General features: G+C 39.5%; 1 protein-coding gene across 3 annotated transcripts in view; it reads right to left on the reverse strand.

The window, feature by feature from the left end:
- LOC126262350 (F-box/WD repeat-containing protein 9-like) overlaps nt 1-19,982 on the reverse strand; it is a 131,117-nt gene that overhangs the window by 105,841 nt on the left and 5,294 nt on the right. The window contains exon 1 of one of the 3 annotated variants that reach the window (XM_049958923.1): nt 14,373-14,409. The exons of 1 other annotated variant lie outside the window; for it this stretch is intronic. In XM_049958923.1, coding sequence (XP_049814880.1) covers nt 14,373-14,388 — 16 coding nt within the window. In that variant the 5' untranslated portion in view covers nt 14,389-14,409. Of the gene's footprint in view, nt 1-13,654; nt 14,271-14,372; nt 14,410-19,982 lie in introns of those variants that run through there. One more of the 3 variants, XM_049958924.1, reaches the window with a different exon arrangement.

The raw sequence follows: 19,982 nt of genomic DNA on the forward strand, positions 1-19,982 counted from the left end.
AATTGTGTGTAATAGTATTAGTACAAATGCATAAAAAGAAGAGACCCATTTAAACATACATCTGCTTGTGTGTTTCATTATCTAGAGCAGAGAGGGAATTCAGGTATAGGCTCTGTTGTAAAATGAAAATTAAAAACGAAAATTAACAATACAAGATATACTGGAGGAATTTACACACGCACGCACGCACGCACGCACACACACACACACACACACACACACACACACACACACACACACACACACACACACACACACACACACAGAGAGAGAGAGAGAGAGAGAGACATAAACCCTTTTGAAATAACAGATATGTCAATGAAATGGGTGATTTGGCAACTATGGAAATGACACGTTATGTTAGGAATCAAAACAGCAGTGGTGCCACTTGGACAATGAACCTTTGCCATTGACGCTGATATAGATGTTCAGTCAAGATAGCTTTGTGGACTGGTGAAAAAACGTGCTTTTTCTGTGAAAACAACTACTATCTAGCCATGCAACTTGTATTTCATGCTCATTACAGCATTACACATCGTGTCCCAACCCATCAAATGTGGGTAATGAACTTTGAGGAAATGGGTGATATGGTGCGAAAGAGGGGTGGAAGCGCAAAATGCGTGTGCACTCCAGAGAACATTGCAAGAGTGGAAGAAGCCTTCAGCTGAAATCCCACGTGTTCTGCATGCATGCATATGGTGCAACTTGACAAATCGGATTGCAGTTTGTGGCAAATATTTCCCAAGGAACAGCAATACCACCCATACAAAATTCAGATAGTGGAATAAGTGAACACAGATAAACTCCCAAAGAGGCTATGCTTTTGCCAGGAAATGTTGGAAGCCATGAATGACAACCCAGGGCTGTGCATTAATCTTGTCATGAGTGATGAGGCCAATTTTTATGTGTCAGACTTTATTAACAAGCAAAACTTGAGGTACTGGTCACCTGAAAACCCTGAAATGCTTCAAGAAACACCACTTCACAGTCAGAAAGTGGTAGTGTGGTGTGGCATATCACCACTTGGAATCACAAGGCCTTATTTATTTGAAGATGATCATGGCACTCTGTTACTGTGAATACATAATGTTATGTTTGCATGTTGAACCATTTCCTAGTGTAACAGCATGCGGATCTTCCTGCAACTGCAAATATATTCTTCCAAGAAGATGGGGTCACATTCCATAGCTCACAACATTCCATTAACACACTACAGAACATCTTTCTTTGGCACCTCATCTCGAACAATGGGAACACTTCCTGACTTCCAAGATCCCTGACTTTTCAGTACATGATTTCTTCCTTTAGGGTCATTTCAAATCTCAGATCTTCCAGTGTGAGCCACCACACATACCATCCAGGAAGGATCAAATTCAGGAGGAAGTTAATCAAATTACACTGCCAGTCCTCCGAGATTTGATGTCTAACTTCTGTAGAAGACCTGAAATGTGTGTGAAGGTAAATGTCGGCCACCCATATGATGTCAGTTTCAAGTGACAGGCATTTTAAATTGCAAGCATTGTAAAGTCACGCTGTATTTCTTTCATATCATGTGAATAAATTTTTATTGATATTGGAGGTTTCAAAATCATCCCTTTCACTGCCACAGCTGTTACAAGTGAATATTAAATAAAAGTGAGTGATAAAAAACTAGAAAGAAACAAAACTCATCAAGTACGTAGCCAGTAACATAGAGATAAATCTCCTGTTTCAAATTGCCCTGTAGGAATCTTGTAATAACATATAGGTAACCAATGTCAATATCCTATTCAGTAGCTGAACCAAAAAGATACCTAACGAATTGTAAAGGCTTACTGGGGTTTATGTCTCATCTTAGCCTAAAACTTCTGTTTGTGTGTATCTTTTACTATTAGCTATGCACTGTATCTAAAAATACATCCTTGGAGATCCTTTTTAGTTTTTAAAATCCATTTGGTATCTACCAGACTTTTATGTGAGGGTAAAATGCCTTTTTCTTGTCAGATTCAGCATGTGACTATAACTCTTCTTTCATTGCCTGAAGGCATTTTTGCAATTCTTGACTTTGTGCAGGTTCTTCTAATGATAACTGATCTGAATTTTGTGTGTCTGCAGGGTAATAGGGCATGTAATCATTCACCATTACTGGTTTCAGAATTCTCAATGATCTGAGCGTTTGATTTTTATCTGGTAAAATATGTCTCGAGCCGCCACTATTCTCATTAATAACAGCCTGAGACGAAACTATTTCTGAATCACCTTGCTTAGTTGTGTATGTTTCTCCTCACATGAATGTAATAAATAATCTTTCTGGTTACTGAAACTTTTTGGGCACTGTCATATCATCACTCTTATTAACAGTATTTTCTTTAAATATCACATATATTGCCTTTATTAATTTTTGTAGATTGGGTTGAAATGGATGCTACGCCTTGTTGTGTTCACAATATCCTACCAGTATGCATTCAATGCTCTTCTTTTCACATTTAAGCCTGATTGCTTTAGGTAAAAGAATGAAGGCCTTGCTGCCAAATATTTTTAATTATTGAGGTTTTTCTTTTTTTAATGGCTCTTCTGGTGATCTATTAATAAGGTAAGAGGCAGCAAAGACTGTTTCCCCCCAATATGTTTTAAGTAATTCCGCTTCAAATACCTTTTTCTGGCAGTGTATACCTTCTGGCTACTTTCTACCTCTACATCTACACAGATACTCTGCAAGCCACCCCGTACCACTTTTAGTCCACTCGCAAATAGAGCGAGGGAAAAAACGACTGTCTATATGCCTCAGTATGAGCCCTAATTTCTCTTATCTTATCTTCGTGGTCCTTATGTGCAGTGTATGTTGGCTGCAGTTGAATCGTTCAGCAGTCAGCTTCAAATACCAGTTCTCTACGTTTTCTCAATAGTGTTGCTCAAAAAGAATGTCACCTTCCCTCCAGAGATTCCCGTTTGAGTTTTCAAAGCAACTCCATAACACTTACGTGTTGTTTGAAGTTACTGGTAATGCATGTAGTACCCCGCCTCTGAATTGCTTCAATGCCTTCCTTCAATTCAACCTGGTACTCATCCCTCCTTTAGAGGTGAACCACACTTTCCTAAAATTCTCGCAATAAACCAAAGTTGACCAATCACCTTCCCTACCACAGTTCTCACATGCGCGTTCCAACTCGTATCACTTTGCAGCATTATGCTCAGTTATTTAGGCAAATTGACTGTGTCAAGCAGAACACTAGCATTACTGTATCCGAACATTACAGGTTTGTTCTTCCAACTCATCCTCATTAACTTACCTTTGTTTTGTTCTGGTGAGTAAGATACTGGTGTTTGATAAATTATTTCTTTCTCCTTCAAGAAGTTTGCTAGTTCTTCATTCACATATTCCTTTCAGTTGTCAGTGCACATGAGAAGAACTTCACTATGTCTGTTTTTCCATTTGCTTCTTGGAATCTCTGATAACTTCCAGTACTTGATTTTTATCAATTAGTGTGTACAAAAATATCTTTCTTGAATAGTCATCTATTAGTGTCAGGAATACCTAGCATTTAATGTCCCCACCAGTGAATGATATTGACATAGGCTCAGAGTTATAATAGCTCAGGAGTAAAGTGTTTCACCAGACGCATGAAAAGTGTCTCATGTGGGTTCAGCCACTCGCAGCAACGAGCTATGCAAGCTACCATGGCTCATTCTTCAATAGTACGCTGTATGAGCTCCTTTGAATGAAGCCTAACTGCTATCTGGAAATAGACTGGTTGTGAACTTGAATATTCTGGTTATCATTTTTGACATTCCTTCTGTCTTCCCCTCATGACGAACATGGCTATGTTTATGGCTTGTGCATTTTTATCAGGCACACACAAAACCTGGTGATGGATTCTTGCCAGTCGTATTTATAGTGACACATTTGTAGCTAGTGCTAGTGTTATGGTCGTAAGTTTCTGAAACTTTGGCAGCAGCAGATGTCATTGCAACAGCAACAGTTTGCACTACAAGAAGAATGGCAATGGCGACATTTGCACTGCAACAGAAGCAGTGCCAGGAACTAAGGCCGGTATTACGCTATCAAATTTCTTTGTCAAAGATGTGATCAAATATTCCGTCAAATATATTTGACAAAGATCTTTGACGTAACGCTAGAAGAGGTATTACACTGTCGTCATATTTTTCGTCAAAGTTCAAGATGGTTGACAACAACAACTTGTTATTAACCGCAGCAGTTGCATGTACCACAATTGCACTATGTGCACATGCGGAAGAGAAGCGGCGGGGGGGGGGGGGGCGCGGGGGGGGGGGGGGGGGGGGAAGGAAATGTATCTGGGTGAAGCCGTGGGTTTTACGATGACACGATAAAAGCATTCAACAAAACTTGTTACGTGAGCTTATAGTGGAGGACGTCAAGTCATACATCAATTACTTGAGAATGGATGAGCATACATTTCTGTACGTGCTCAGTGAAGTGTATCCTCATATCACAAAGCACAATATTCACTTAAGAACTGCTACATCTGCAGAAGACAGACTCACTGCAACACTCCCGATTCCTTGCTACAGGAGAGGGTTAGGTTAGGTTAAGTTAGATCAGGTCAGTTCAGGTCAGGTCTCCAATCTTCTTAATCTATTTTTGTATTCAGGGTGCCTCATGTTATAAAGCACCTCATCACTTTCATACATCTCTATTAATTTTGTAGTTGTCGGCACACATTAATTGTATTTACCGGCAGTGTTTATAAAAACACTACTTACGACAGAACACTGCAACGATGCTAGTGCTCAATGTTGTAACATGTCACATTGCAGTGAACAGAAGACAAGTGACTGCTTTGATCAAATCTACAGTGAGGCCCTAGATTTGATCAAATATTGGACACATTTGACAAAGTTCCCTATTACACCATCAAATATCTTTGACAAAGAAATTTGATAGTGTAATACCGGCCTAAGGCAGCAATAGCAAGAACAGACTGCTATTCACTGGCAGCGCTTTTCAGCAGCAACCACAACATCACTTGGTGGCCACAGCTACATCCCCATCACCATTCACTGCTGTCAATAAGTCAATGGAAAATTGGAAAGTCTACCTCACCATTTTGAACTATACTGTTTTGTTTCTGGCATTTCTGGTAGGCAACAAAATGCTTTGCTCTTGTCTCCTAGTAGTCATTTATACAAAGTGGTGCAGAAATTGTAACCACTCTTGGACCCTAGTGAATTGTCTTTCAATGATCTCTGTGCTTTGTTAAGTGAATACTATGGTCAGCAGTCATATCTTATTGCATCTACGCACTAGTTCCATGTCATAAACAACACAGACAGTAATAAGCACCAAGGGCTGCCAACATGCAGGCAAGCGGAATCATGGATTCAAGATGTGATTGTGTGCCTTGCACCCAACAGGAAGCCCACAGCTAAAAGCTCTGGATAAGTCCGACCCTAGTCTTAGGGAAGTGCTTAAAAGTCTTTTGATGTTACTTCAGCAGCTCAGCATAGTTTTATAAATGAAATTCACATTTTCCAAGTGGTTAATTGCCATCGCAAGCAGTGGTCAACAGATGATTCTGACTCATCATTCTCTAATTCTGCCTCTGAGTTCATGGGCATTCAGATCACCGGCATTTCATGTGAGACTTAAGTAAACTTATCATTCTACTACCCCTCAGTGACAGATGACCCTTGTGAATTTTAAAGATTCATAAAGAGGGTCTTCCTCTGAGTCCAATAGTGAGCAACATTGGAGCTCCTACATATGATTTAGCTAAACATCTCGCTTCCTTACTGAGACCTTTCGTAGGCAAGTGCTCACATCACATAAGAAACACAGCTGATTTTATCAATAGACTGGGGGCTCTTCATCTTAGCAGTGTAGACCTTCTAGTAAGTTTTGATGTGGTCTCACTTTTTACAAAAGTTCCTCTTGCAGATTCTTTGACACTGATTGGTTACATGTTTCCTGTTGATACCACTGCTTTGTTCAGGCACGCACTTTCCTCAACTTATTTTATGTTTAATCAAGAATATTTTGAACAGACTGACAGTGTCGCCATGGGTAGCCCCCTGTCTCCTTTGGTCGCCAACCTTTTTATGGAGGATTTTGAAGAGAGAGCACTTGAATCACCTGCCCTGAAGCCAACAGTTTTTTGGCAGTATGTGGATGACTCTTTCATAGTGTGGCCTCATGGAGAAGATAAACTAATGGAGTTTCTACATCGCCTCAACTCCATTCATAGCAACATCCTGTTCACCATGGAAATAGAGAAAGATGGTTGTCTGCCTTTCTTGGATGTCCTGCTTCGAAGGAAGAATGATGGTTCTCTAGGGCATTCAGTTTACCGGAAACCCACTCATACTGATTTGTACCTGCAAGCATCGAGTTGCCATCACCCATCGCAAACCATGAGTTTGCTTAAAACACTTGTTCATAGAGCTCATACTGTCTCAGATCTAGATAGCTTATCTCAAGAACTCGCCCATCTAAAGACAGTATTCAACGAAAATGGGTATTCCATTCGGCAGATTAACAGGGCACTAACAGTTAAAACTAAGAAGCAGGAAGTGAATAAAGAGGAGAATATGCCAGAACAATCTTTAGCTTTTCTTCCTTTCGTTGGCAACACTTCGTTTAAAATAGCAAGAATCCTCCGAAAATTTCAGGTAAAAGTGGTTTTCCGCCCACCATCGAAGATTGCGGATCTTGTGGGATCAGTTAAGGACAATCTGTTACTACGAAAGGCCGGAATTTACAAGATACCGTGCCAATGTGGTATGGCTTACATAGGTCAAACCACACGCACCGTGAATGAACGCTGCACTGAACATCAACGTTACACCCGCCTTTTGCAGCCAAGCAAGTCCGCTATTGCTGAACATTGTATTTCTACTGGACATTCAATGGAGTATGAGAAAACAATGATTTTGTCCACAGCAACGTCTTTCTGGGACTCCATTATTAAAGAATCCGTAGAAATACGACTGGCGGAAAATCCGTTAAACCGTGACAGCGGCTACCAGCTTGACAGTGCATGGAATCTCATCATTTGCTCAAATCGAAGACGACAGAGTGCGTCGACGGCCGTGGCAAACAGCAACGCAGAGGGCGACTGAGTTCCGCTATTCCACCAGCGAGGGCGCTGCCGGCGGGCAGTGTTTGTTCAACTATCAAGTTTTCAACGCATGCGCAGAATAGTTACAGTACGCTATATATTGCGGAGCGGAGGACGTTATCGCCAGTCTGTGACGGCTCACCTGAAGATGACTGACAGGTGCCCAGTTGAAATATCGTGCGAAGTATTGAACGACGACCGGCTGCAAGCCCGAAATTTGTTTGAACAGATGGCCCTTTTTTAATTGAGCAGACCAGAAATGACTTCCCTCCACAGCATTGTGAAATATGCCATGCACATGGAAGAAACTCCAGTCCTGTTCTGCCTGCAGCAGCAGGCTTACCAGAAGGGGATGTCTGCATTGTGCAGTGGACTACTTGTCCTAAGGCCTGTGTGTTCATGTTGTCATTGCATGTCAACATGCAGCCCACTGAGTGTGTGCTCTGCTGCACAGAGAGGGCATCACTGCAATCCACAGAGTCACAGTTGCAGAGCAGGCGGTTTCCATGTCACCAAGAAAGCTCACTTTGGACTTGACGCTGTTTGGCCAGTCCGTTGAATCCCAGTTGGACACTGGTGTTCCCACATCTTTAATCAGAGGGGACACATATCACGAGCTCAGTTTGACTCTGCTGCAACAGGCCTAGCACCTGGTTCTGTTTACTGCCGCAGAGATATTCCTCTCCTTAGAGAAATGTCACTGGCAACCAAGCACAAAACAAATGGATACTTCCTAACCTTCTTAGTCATGTGATCTGCTGCTACTAACATTTTAGAGATAGATGCCTTTATCAGTTTTGGTTTCAAAGTAGAGGACCAAATCAATTTATTGTCAGGCCCAGTTGCTTTTTCTGCTCTGGCAACCTGTGTACTTCATATTAAGGAAATTTTTAAACCAATGGTTGGGTGTGGACATAACTTTATGGGGCACATTACTCAGTAGCCTTCTGCAGTGCCTAAATTTTGCTGAGCTCGCTCACTTCTGTTAGCGGATTGCAAGGCTGTTTGCGCAGAATTCGCACAGCTATAAGGCTAAGGCATTATTTCATCAGTTTTAACTGTGGGTGATTACCAGGGTGGTAATTAAAAACCAAACATTTCATCACATATTTGCTGTGATTTTAAATCATCTATTAATTTCAGTCCATCATACATCTCTATCCACTACCTCACCCAGACGAGTCACTGACGAAACAAACTGGGGACCACCATTATTTGAAGATAAATTCAAAGGATGCATATCTCCAGTTACCACTTGACAACATGTCAAGTAAATTGTTAGTTTCAAATAAGCCATTCATCTTATACAGGTACAGTCACTTACCATTTGGGGTTATAATTCCACTCAATATTTTCCAAAAGTATTTGGAACAACTGATTCAAGGTATTCTGCATTGTGTTAATTATTTGGACAATATTATCATTACCATGTCAACCCAAGCAGATCATTGCAAGAAAATCATACAGCACACATCATTAAATGCAACTTGCGCAACAGACTGAGTCACATTCCTAAATATTGTTCTAGTAAGGGGAATAAAGGAGACAGCTCCCTAAAACATACTGATTGGTAATGTAACTATAATACAGTCAGAACACAAGAAAGCCTTTCCTGCAGCAAATTCTGAACAGTCTACTGAAATGGAGATGTGATATTTAGAGTCTTGTGCTTTGATGCACACCTCAAACACTGGAGGGAAGCTTCACAGTGCCAAGCAATGTAATAACTTAGTTCAGACATATTCAAATGAACAGACACCACATTCATATAACAGCTTAGTGCTGTGATGGCTTAATATCAGAGATTTCTGGACATGTTAATCTGACTTCTTATACTAGTGATAAAACAGTATAAGAATCTGACATCATTCACATCTCAAACTCCGTCATGAATTTGCTCTCAGTTAGTAAAATTGTAAGTAAAGGGCCCCAAAACTCAACTAAGAATGATATCTATTGCATGAATAAAGTTGAAAAGAAAACATGTTACGGCACTAAAAGAGTTGTGGATTCCTATGAAACTGCAGGTTAGGAAATACAAATCACAAAAGAATGCTGAAGTTGGTAAAGCTTTCAAAGTTACTGAATGAGGATATTGTGGTCACAATTCACTGTGAGTTGTACGTCATGGGAAAATAATCATGTTTTCCATTCAAAACCAGCAAAAGGTATTCTAAAAACACCTTGAACTTAGTACATTCTGATTTGTGCTGACCAAAGGAGACATTGTCTATTGGTGGGAATTATTAGTTTCTCACATTCATTGATAATCTTTCATGATACAAGTTTGTCTATTTTTTATGAAAAACTCCAAGGCACACATACATCTAAAAACTACAAATCATAGTCCAAAAGCAGATATGCAGAAGTATCAAGATCTTGTGGTGTGACAACAGAAAGGAATCTATCTCTGACGGTATCATCCACCAGATTACACTGTGATACAGTCCACAGCAAAATGGTGTTGCCAAGAGAGCTAACTGAAATCTGGTAGAGATTTGCACAACACAGAAAAATTTTTTAAAGGTACATTTACAATATTTGCTGACAATCTGACATTTTTTTAAAGAAACTTGAATATTAAAATCACAATCCTGAAAAATATTTTAATAGTGACTCATTTAGTGGGCAAATTTTTAAAACAAAAACAACCATAGGTTTCTTTAAAATACAGCTAGAAAACTTAAAAAAATGCTGTTTCATGCATGTGTACAAAGACAGTCGATTGTTAGAATCTCATTGCTCTGGGATAAAAGGCTTTACTGGTAAGGTTCATTAGGTTAGTTTTATTGTACTTACAGAGTCTTTAATGCATTAATACTATGCACTTATCATTTAAATTCACAACTTCCTTCATTGCATCTGTCATAGATTACTCTGCCAGTGATTTGTAAGCAGCATGCAGAAAAATAATTATATTTCTGAATTATTCTAGGAGAGGTTCTTAAGTTCAGTAGATAAGATTTTCCCTACCATTACCCCTTTCCAATAGTACATGTGCCATACACAAACCTACTATTGTTTTCACTATATTCACTGCTCCTTTCTAGTAGCTGAAAGGCCAAATGAACAGGAGAAAATGTCCCTAGGCTTATGAATTCACAGAAGAGTGTCACAGACCAACAATTAGGTGTGTCTCGCTGCGGAAGTTGTCATTTAAACCAACATTTGAGACCTCTAAATAAGGATCTGGTTCACAATACTTTTATATTCACACAATGAATACTTCAAGCCATAATAATCACCAATAAAAAGAAATTTCATATTTTCATAATTTTCAAGGTATCGTCTGCTCCTATGCCATTAGACTTAGGATTAGAAAAGTTGGAAGCAAGTAGCATCGGTAATGATGTGCAACACAATTGGAAATATAATTTAAGAAACAATTTGAAATCCCTTTTGAGATATGAAAATTTGATCCCATCTTGATACATAGCTTGTAAATATTACAGTCTGTGGTTCTTTGGGATCATCAGTGAAATAGATACAACTGAATATGGTGTACAGTTCAATTTATTCATCCTTCAGAATCATTGTTGTCATTCCTTCTGGCACCAATTCTTGTGAAGATGCTACTGTCAAACATCCTAAAACATTAACTGGAAGAGTATCAATTTTCAGCTGAGTATATGCGCTCTATTCAGAAAAGCATTGTCGTTTTAAATTACTTTAACTTTTCACAATGTGGGCAAGAAATTGAACGAATCAGAAGTTTTATTATTGTTTCAACATCATTTTTTTGTAATTGCTGTTAACTATGCCACTTTGTTTTCCAAGTATAATTGCTTAAAATCTTAGTTTTGCCATAAACACATAGTCCAAGATTCATAACACTGCCTATTTGATCAGTTGTGAACCGTGTCTGTTGCCATTTCTTCCTTCATTTTTAACAAAGTGCTTTTTGTTAAGCAGATTATCAACAGCGGAATCATAAAAAATAATAATTAAAATATTTTACAAATATCTGAATGATAGCAAATTTTGTCAGATGATCAAATGAAAATTGAAATAATGTTACCACTACAGCATGAAAAATACTACCACCAAGCAGAAAAAAGCTAATTCTGTTTTTTTTTCCATTAGATAGCCCATTATTTGACAATATTATTATTATTATTATATTATAATGATTTCAGAAAAAAATATTTTGGGGATTATCCCTTTACCTTCAGCATAGTGATGAACTGTTTTTTTTTTTAAGAAATGGAACACCAAAATGTGAGTATTTCAATGAGTTTCTGAAGGGTATTAGGTAAATTTTGTATACAATACTTATAATTTACATTATACAATCACCAAATTTTACACACATTGAGTGATTAACAAAAAAAATTTAATTTCTTTCAAGATGTTATCAAGTGGCATTATGCACCATTGCAGTGTTAAAAACGTCAAAGCTTCCAAACTTCAAAAAAGTACAAAATGAAATCTCAGAGAGAGAGAGAAAATGCTAAATTTTCGCTCAAATAGTTATTTATCTACGTATGGTAAACAAATAAGTTTCCTCAAACTCTGAGATGGGGAATGAGACAGCTTGGTTGACTTGAAGTAGAATGATCCCAAATTTTACAAAAACTCGTATTACGCAGTTCTGAACAAATAAAAATGACTAAAAGGTACCAGATATATAGATAAACGTGCACACACAGGATGAGGCTGTACGTCATAAGTTCTGAGGCATTCAGGTGGATAAGAACTTGGAGAGCACCAGCATGTGGATAAGTTAGTCAGGTAGCTCAATTTTACCTGCTTTACACTTTGAAAATTCTTTCATTTGTGTCAATCTATGGACAGGATTGTTGGCATACTTTCTCTCAGTACAGTCCTATGTTTAATCACCTGGTGCAATACAGCTAAGACCGAAAAAGCATTTATTCTACAGAAGTGAGCAATATGAATATTAAAAAGTTGGTAATCAAACAGCTTGGAGCAGCCTCTTCATGAACTTTGGACATACATATGTACCAAAACATTAACTCCCTAACGGTATTTGTGATTAATTTAGGACAAACTCAGCAATTCACATCCACAATATTAGCAGTAAAAACAGTTTCCAAATAGATTGTGTACCCCACCTAGAGTTCACAATGGAGCTTTGTATTCTGTTGATTGTTTTTTTATTGGTCCAGTTTTATTATACAGCTCTAATTGTACAGGTGATACTGGACAAAACCTTTAATATATTGCTGACAGACATAATGCAAAACACTGTAAATCAATTTGTGTGGGTGAATAAATAATATATGCTTTATTCTGAAAAGATGTAAACATCATAAAACAATGACACCATAGTTACCAAGGCAATGACGCATTTGTATTTGCTTTCTTATATGGGAAAAACACAATTGCTGTTTACACAGATAGCAGTCCAGGTAAGATCACTTGCAAGTGTGTGTGGTGGCAAAAAATATTATAAAGTCACAACAATATGGCTAACATGGGGCACAGCAAGCAAATGTGCTACTTTGATTATGGCTCTAATTACAGGAAAGACAAAATATACAACCTGGACAAAATACACAAAACAATGAGTGATTATCAAAAAATTAGACCTACATTCAAACTTAATTCTTAAGTACTTACTGGGATTCATTTCTTAAACAGACAATCTACACTTCAGTCCTGTGCACCATTTACAAAACTGAGAATTACCTATCATTCATTCATTATATTCTTTAGATCCCATCAAGAATAATCCTCAGGGATGTGAAAAAAGTAAAAATACAATTTCACATAGGGCCAAAACAGCATAGAAACTATCATAACACTGATTAATATTATTCATGTTTATATCATTTAAATGTAATCTAGTAACTAGTAAGAAAGCTACTGCCTTCTCAGTTTTATTATATAGCTGTTGTTTACCTTGTATTACTAGCTTATTATTTACTTGATTACATTGATGTTTATCAATATACAGTCATACATGGTGAGGGAAATCACATGCAAGCAACATATGGTGCACATTGAATCAAAAACTGAAAGGCTATACAGAAACATTATTTATTATATGAGGGAGGTGGAGATCTCAGTGGTGCACAACACAAGAAGTATTAAAAGTACTGGATATGATAAAAGTGTGAAATTAATGCGACGGTGGTACTGGTTGTATATTATTATATTTGCAAGGTTTTATACAGACATAGCAACTACGATTCCATACATTTACTGAATAAACTGAATGATCGAAAACACGGAAATAAAAAAAATGCTTTGCCTTTACGGGTTTTTAACTCGATGTGTGCCACGAAAAATATTGGAAATGCAAGAAATGTTAAGACAACGAAGCTTCCACATTCATAACACGACTACCTACAGCCGTACACGATCTCGGGATGCAGGGAAGATGGTAATTAAAAAAATATAATAAATGTCTGGTTTGGCATTGTTTGTGAGGTGGTTCAAATTTCTGGACGCGAAATTATTTACCACGACTAGATCTAATCCTTTTCATTATATAAAGCTGTTTTTTTCTTTTTTTTGTGCAGAAATGTTTAAAATGGGTAAATACTACTAACGAATGACACATATTTCAACTGCATATAACTAATATGTTTACCCACAGATTTCACACTCACTCTGATTGCAAGTCGCCCTGTCACTCTAAATTCTTGTAGGCGTTACGCTTTCTACGATGCCCATGAAAGGTACCATTCACAAGTGTAATCAATGTTACACCAGATCGCAAATGGGTTACGCTCACCTAAGTGCCAAAGCGGGTATTGCTATAACAACTGTTTCAACCGTACGTCAAGTAAACGCCACTCAGCCAATCACATTTTTTATAGATCAACAAAGAAATAACGTAACAACTGACTTCAAACGTTGCTTTCAAATGACATTAATTGACAGACTTCCTTACATGGGAAGTCCTCCGATTAAACGCAAAATTTATGTTATTCCATTTAGTTGCGGCGTCAAAACCTGTTGAAAAATGCGAACACACGGCACTAGGTTGGTTTCGTAAAGGATCAGTATTTAATAGCATATTCACCACTTCTTTAGTAATTAGCTTAAACTACAGACGTAAAGGGATCGACGCTTCTCTAGTAGATACAATACTATTTTCTGTTAAATAAGTGTAAAACGTTTATTGAGTGTTCAGCGGATGGCTTTGGAAGTGCAATAGTGATCACAGCGAAGTCCTCATTCATTAGATACCGCTACTCAATAAGGAAATTAAATACATAACTAGGAAAGATGACTGGCGTGAAAAGGAATTACTACGTGTCCAGCTGTATCATTATAAGAATAATTGTAATGTCCTGACTGGCCATAAAACTGCAGCATACGTACGTCCTGTGCTGCCCATAGCATATCATCACATGGATAATAACATTGTAGTCCATGTGATGAGAGGGAAATACTTCACACTATTTTATTTAATATCATGAAGTACTGTTTGATTGTTATGGACAGTCAGCGCTGAGTAACTACATGCATATTTTTTTAGGTTTGCTAGTAATTACTGTGTTACGTAGGAGCAATGTTGGTACTTCAAGAAATTCATGATGGCTGACGTGGAATTGACCAATTGTAATAGACGTCTCCCTTTGCGGCGTAAATTGAATAAGGCGCGAAAACGTAGCTGACAAAATAACCTCTTTATTTTCACATTACCAGTGTCACCCTATCAGACCTCACTGAGGATAAAACCAATACATTGTGCATTGATCTGAAAGTGACTGATTTTCATTGTAACTATGGTTCTCGACAGTTCTTGTTAATCTGTACATGACGGTTTAATACGGTTGACACCGGTCACGTAAAAATTTAAATGGTTATGTGTCGGCAGTAGTAGAAAAACTGGGGGTGTCTCGTTACGAGGTAATTCATAAAATAACTTTGGTAGTTTTTGCTTCAAACGGAAGTCGGCTATACACAGGCCTTTATGACATTGAAGGCCATTGCCACACACCGGATGTGTACGGTATTTATTTTCTACTCTGATGTTTCATATGTTGTAATAAAATGAGAAGAGGTTGGAAACAAGGCCAGGGATGGATTAAAATATTTTACTTCTAAAGAAGTATTAGATGTCTTGAATTTCGTTTGAGTTGAAACTGTAAACAAGATCAGGGCCTGACACATGACAAAAGTGTCCAGATACTTCTCGTTATACAATGTTTTGGACAAATTCTAAGGACGCTGTATCACTGCCAAGTAACATAGTTCGATGAAACGTAGATCACATAGAAAGAACTGCTACAATATAGTACAGAAGGTATCAGAAAGCTACGAGATGAACATAAACACCTTTATTCAAAGACAATAATAGCACTGAAATGACCATAATTTGTGGTGGTTCTACGGACATTACAAAAGCTGGGACATGGCTCTTAATATGGGGTGTGATCACCGCAGACGGAAGTACATGCTCTGCAACGTGCTGCCATGCTGGCTACTAGGTTGGTAAGGAGTTGTTGTGGTAAGGCGTCCCATTCCTCCGCCAATTCTCCCTACTTAAATCCCATCGAACGTGTGGGATGCGTTGACAAAAAGTACTGCAGCATTTACACATGCACCAACAACCACGCAGCAGTTGTCAACTCCCTGGTGGAGGAATGGGATGCCCTACCATAAGAATCCTTACCAACTCTTTGCCCCGCATGGCAGTACATTGCAGAGCATGCACTGCCGTCCGGAGTGATCACACACCCTATTGAGAACCATGTCCCGCCTTTTGTAACGTTCAAGGGCCCATCACAACCGTGGTGATTTCAGTGAAATTATTGTCTTTGAATAAAAGTTTCATTTCTGTTCCTCTCATTGCGTACTGTATTTGTTTCTTTCTATGAATGGTCTGAGTTTCATCGAGCTATGCTCTTAGAAGCTAGATTAAGGAAAGGCAAACCTACGTTTCTAGCATTTGTAGACTTAGAGAAAGCTTTTGACAATGTTGACTGGAATACTCTCTTTCAAATTCTGAAGGTGGCAGGGGTAAAATACAGGGAGCAAAAGGCTATTTACAATTTGTACAGAAACCAGATGGCAGTTACAGGGTGTTTCAAAAATGACCGGTATATTTGAAACGGCAATAAAAACTAAACGAGCAGCGATAGAAATACACCGTTTGTTGCAATATGCCTGGGACAACAGTACATTTTCAGGCGGACAAACTTTCGAAATTACAGTAGTTACAATTTTCAACAACAGATGGCGCTGCAAGTGATGTGAAAGATATAGAAGACAACGCAGTCTATGGGTGCGCCATTCTGTACGTCGTCTTTCTGCTGTAAGCGTGTGCTGTTCACAACGTGCACGTGTGCTGTGGACAACATGGTTTATTCCTTAGAACAGAGGATTTTCTGGTGTTGGAATTCCACCGCCTAGAACACAGTGTTGTTGCAACAAGACGAAGTTTTCAACGGAGGTTTAATGTAACCAAAGGACCGAAAAGCGATACAATAAAGGATCTGTTTGAAAAATTTCAACGGACTGGGAACGTGACGGATGAACGTGCTGGAAAGGTAGGGCGACCGCGTACGGCAACCACAGAGGGCAACGCGCAGCTAGTGCAGCAGGTGATCCAACAGCGGCCTCGGGTTTCCGTTCGCCGTGTTGCAGCTGCGGTCCAAATGACGCCAACGTCCACGTATCGTCTCATGCGCCAGAGTTTACACCTCTATCCATACAAAATTCAAACGCGGCAACCCCTCAGCGCCGCTACCATTGCTGCACGAGAGACATTCGCTAACGATATAGTGCACAGGATTGATGACGGCGATATGCATGTGGGCAGCATTTGGTTTACTGACGAAGCTTATTTTTACCTGGACGGCTTCGTCAATAAACAGAACTGGCGCATATGGGGAACCGAAAAGCCCCATGTTGCAGTCCCATCGTCCCTGCATCCTCAAAAAGTACTGGTCTGGGCTGCCATGTCTTCCAAAGGAATCATTGGCCCATTTTTCAGATCCGAAACGACTACTGCATCACGCTATCTGGACATTCTTCGTGAATTTGTGGCGGTACAAACTGCCTTAGACGACACTGCGAACACCTCGTGGTTTATGCAAGATGGTGCCCGGCCACATCGCACGGCCGACGTCTTTAATTTCCTGAATGAATATTTCGATGATCGTGTGATTGCTTTGGGCTATCCGAAACATACAGGAGGCGGCGTGGATTGGCCTCCCTATTCGCCAGACATGAACCCCTGTGACTTCTTTCTGTGGGGACACTTGAAAGACCAGGTGTACCGCCAGAATCCAGAAACAATTGAACAGCTGAAGCAGTACATCTCATCTGCATGTGAAGCCGTTCCGCCAGACACGTTGTCAAAGGTTTCGGGTAATTTCATTCAGAGACTACGCCATATTATTGCTACGCATGGTGGACATGTGGAAAATATCGTACTATAGAGTTTCCCAGACCGCAGCGCCATCTGTTGTTGAAAATTGTAACTACTGTAATTTCGAAAGTTTGTCTACCTGAAAATGTACTGTTGTCCCAAGCATATTGCAACAAACGGTGTATTTCTATCGCTGCTCGTTTAGTTTTTATTGCCGTTTTAAATATACCGGTCATTTTAAAAACACCCTGTATAAGAGTCGAGGGACATGAAAGGGAAGCAGTGGCTGGGAAGGGAGTGAGACAGGGTTGTAGCCTATCCCCGATGTTATTCAATCTGTATATTGAACAAGCAGTGAAGGAAACAAAAGAAAAATTCGGAGTAGGTATTAAAATCCATGGAAAAGAAATAAAAACTTCGAGGTTCGCTGATGACATTGTAACCCTGTCAGAGACAGCAAAGGACTTGGAAGAGCAGTTGAACGGAATGGACAGTGTCATGAAAGGAGGGTATAAGATGAACATCAGCAAAAGCAAAACGAGGATAATGGAATGTAGTCGAATTAAGTCGGGTGATGTTGAGGGTATTAGATTAGGAAACGAGACACTTAAAGTAGTAAAGGAGTTTTGCTATTTAGGGAGCAAAATAACTGATGACGGTCGAAGTAGAGAGGATATCAAATGTAGACTGGCAATTGCAAGGAAAGCGTTTCTGAAGAAGAGAAATTTGTTAACATCGAGTATTGATTTAAGTGCCAGGAAGTCGTTTCTGAAAGTATTTGTATGGAGCGTGGCCATGTATGGAAGTGAAACATGGATGATAACTAGTTTGGACAAGAAGAGAATAGAAGCTTTCGAAATGTGGTGCTACAGAAGAATGCTGAAGATTAGATGGGTAGATCATATAACTATGAGGAGGTATTGAATAGGATTGGGAAGAAGAGAAGTTTGTGGCACAACTTAACTAGAAGAAGGGATCGGTTGGTAGGACATGTTCTGAGGCATCAAGGGCTCACCAATTTAGTATTGGAGGGAAGCGTGGAGGGTAAAAATCGTAGAGGGAGACCAAGAGATGAATACACTAAACAGATGTAGGTTGCAGTAGGTACTGGGAGATGAAGAAGCTTGCACAGGATAGAGTAGAATGGAAAGCTGCATCAAACCAGTCTCAGGACTGAAGACCACAACAACAACATGTTACTTGGCAATGACACATCATAAGGAAGTTACTTTCGCCCTTAAGTTTTGCCTACCATTGTGTATAGCAGCTAGAGGAAAACGTGTTTTTTTTTAGGGTCAATGGCATTCTGATTAGATTGCTGTGGTACACCACAAATTCCTGTCCCATATCAACTCCTTCATCTCAGAGTTACCTGAAACCAACATCCTCAATTATTTGTTAGATTATTTCAATCTTGGTCTTTTCCTACAGTTTTTGCCTACCAATGACCCTTCTAGAATCATGAAAGGTAAGCCTTATGCCTAAACATATATTCTATCATGCTGCCCCTCCTTCTAGTCAGTATAGAACACATTTTTATTTACTCACTGATTCTACCATGCACACCCTCTTTTCTGTTCTTATCAGTCCACTTAATTTTCAACATTTTTGTATAGCACATCTCAAATGCTTCGATTCCCTTCACACTCGCGCTTGTGACTAGTGGTGAGTCCCTGTGTGACTTCGAATCCCTCATTTTATTTTCATGGTCTTTTCGCGTAACATAAATGGGAAGAAACAGTATATTGGGCGACTCTCAAGAGATAAGCACGATCTGCTCTTTTTTGGATCTTCTCCATTACGTCTATCAATTTTGCCTCCTCGCCGATGAGGGTCCTATTTCTACACTCACTCACCTGCTGTTTCCACGAGGCTTCAGGCTGTTTTGCTACTGATTTAGCACTTGTTTCTGTTCCTCTTTCTGCCATGGGTTCAGTTGTGTTACCTCTCATTAATGATTTCTTCATCACATTGTCAAATTGTTTTGTCTTCTTCCTTCGCCTCATAGCGTGACTAGTCATACAACGGGTCTGACCAGTTCATGTTCTGTCGCCAGTGTTTCTACATCTACATATATACTCCGCTAGCCACCAAGCGGTGTGTGGCGGAGGGCACATTTCGCGCCAAAGTCATCCCCTCTCCCCCGCCCCCCTCTGTTACATGCGCGGATCGCGCCAGGTAAAAACGACTATCTGAACGCCTCAGTAAGAGCTCTAATTCCCCTTATCTTTGAATGGTGATCATTGCGCGATTTGAGAGTTGGTGGTAATAATATATGCTCTACATCCATGGCGAAGATCGGATTTCGGAATTTAGTGTGCAGCCCCTTCCGTTTAGCGAGTCGACTGTCTGCAAGTGTCTTCCACTTTCGCGATGGCTAAATGTAACAGTCACGAATCTTGCCACTCTTCTTTGAACCTTCTCAGTCTCTTGAATCAGACCCAACTGGTTAGGGTCTCATACAGACGAACAATACTCTAAGACTGGACGAACTAACATATTGTAAGCAATTTCCTTTGTTGAAGGACTGCATCGCTTGAGGATTCTAACAACAGCCCACAACCTAGAGTTCGCCTTACCCATTACTTGTGTAATCTGATCGTTCCATTTGA

The sequence above is a fragment of the Schistocerca nitens genome, chromosome 6 (genome assembly GCF_023898315.1).
Source record: "Schistocerca nitens isolate TAMUIC-IGC-003100 chromosome 6, iqSchNite1.1, whole genome shotgun sequence".
NCBI lineage: Eukaryota > Metazoa > Arthropoda > Insecta > Orthoptera > Acrididae > Schistocerca > Schistocerca nitens.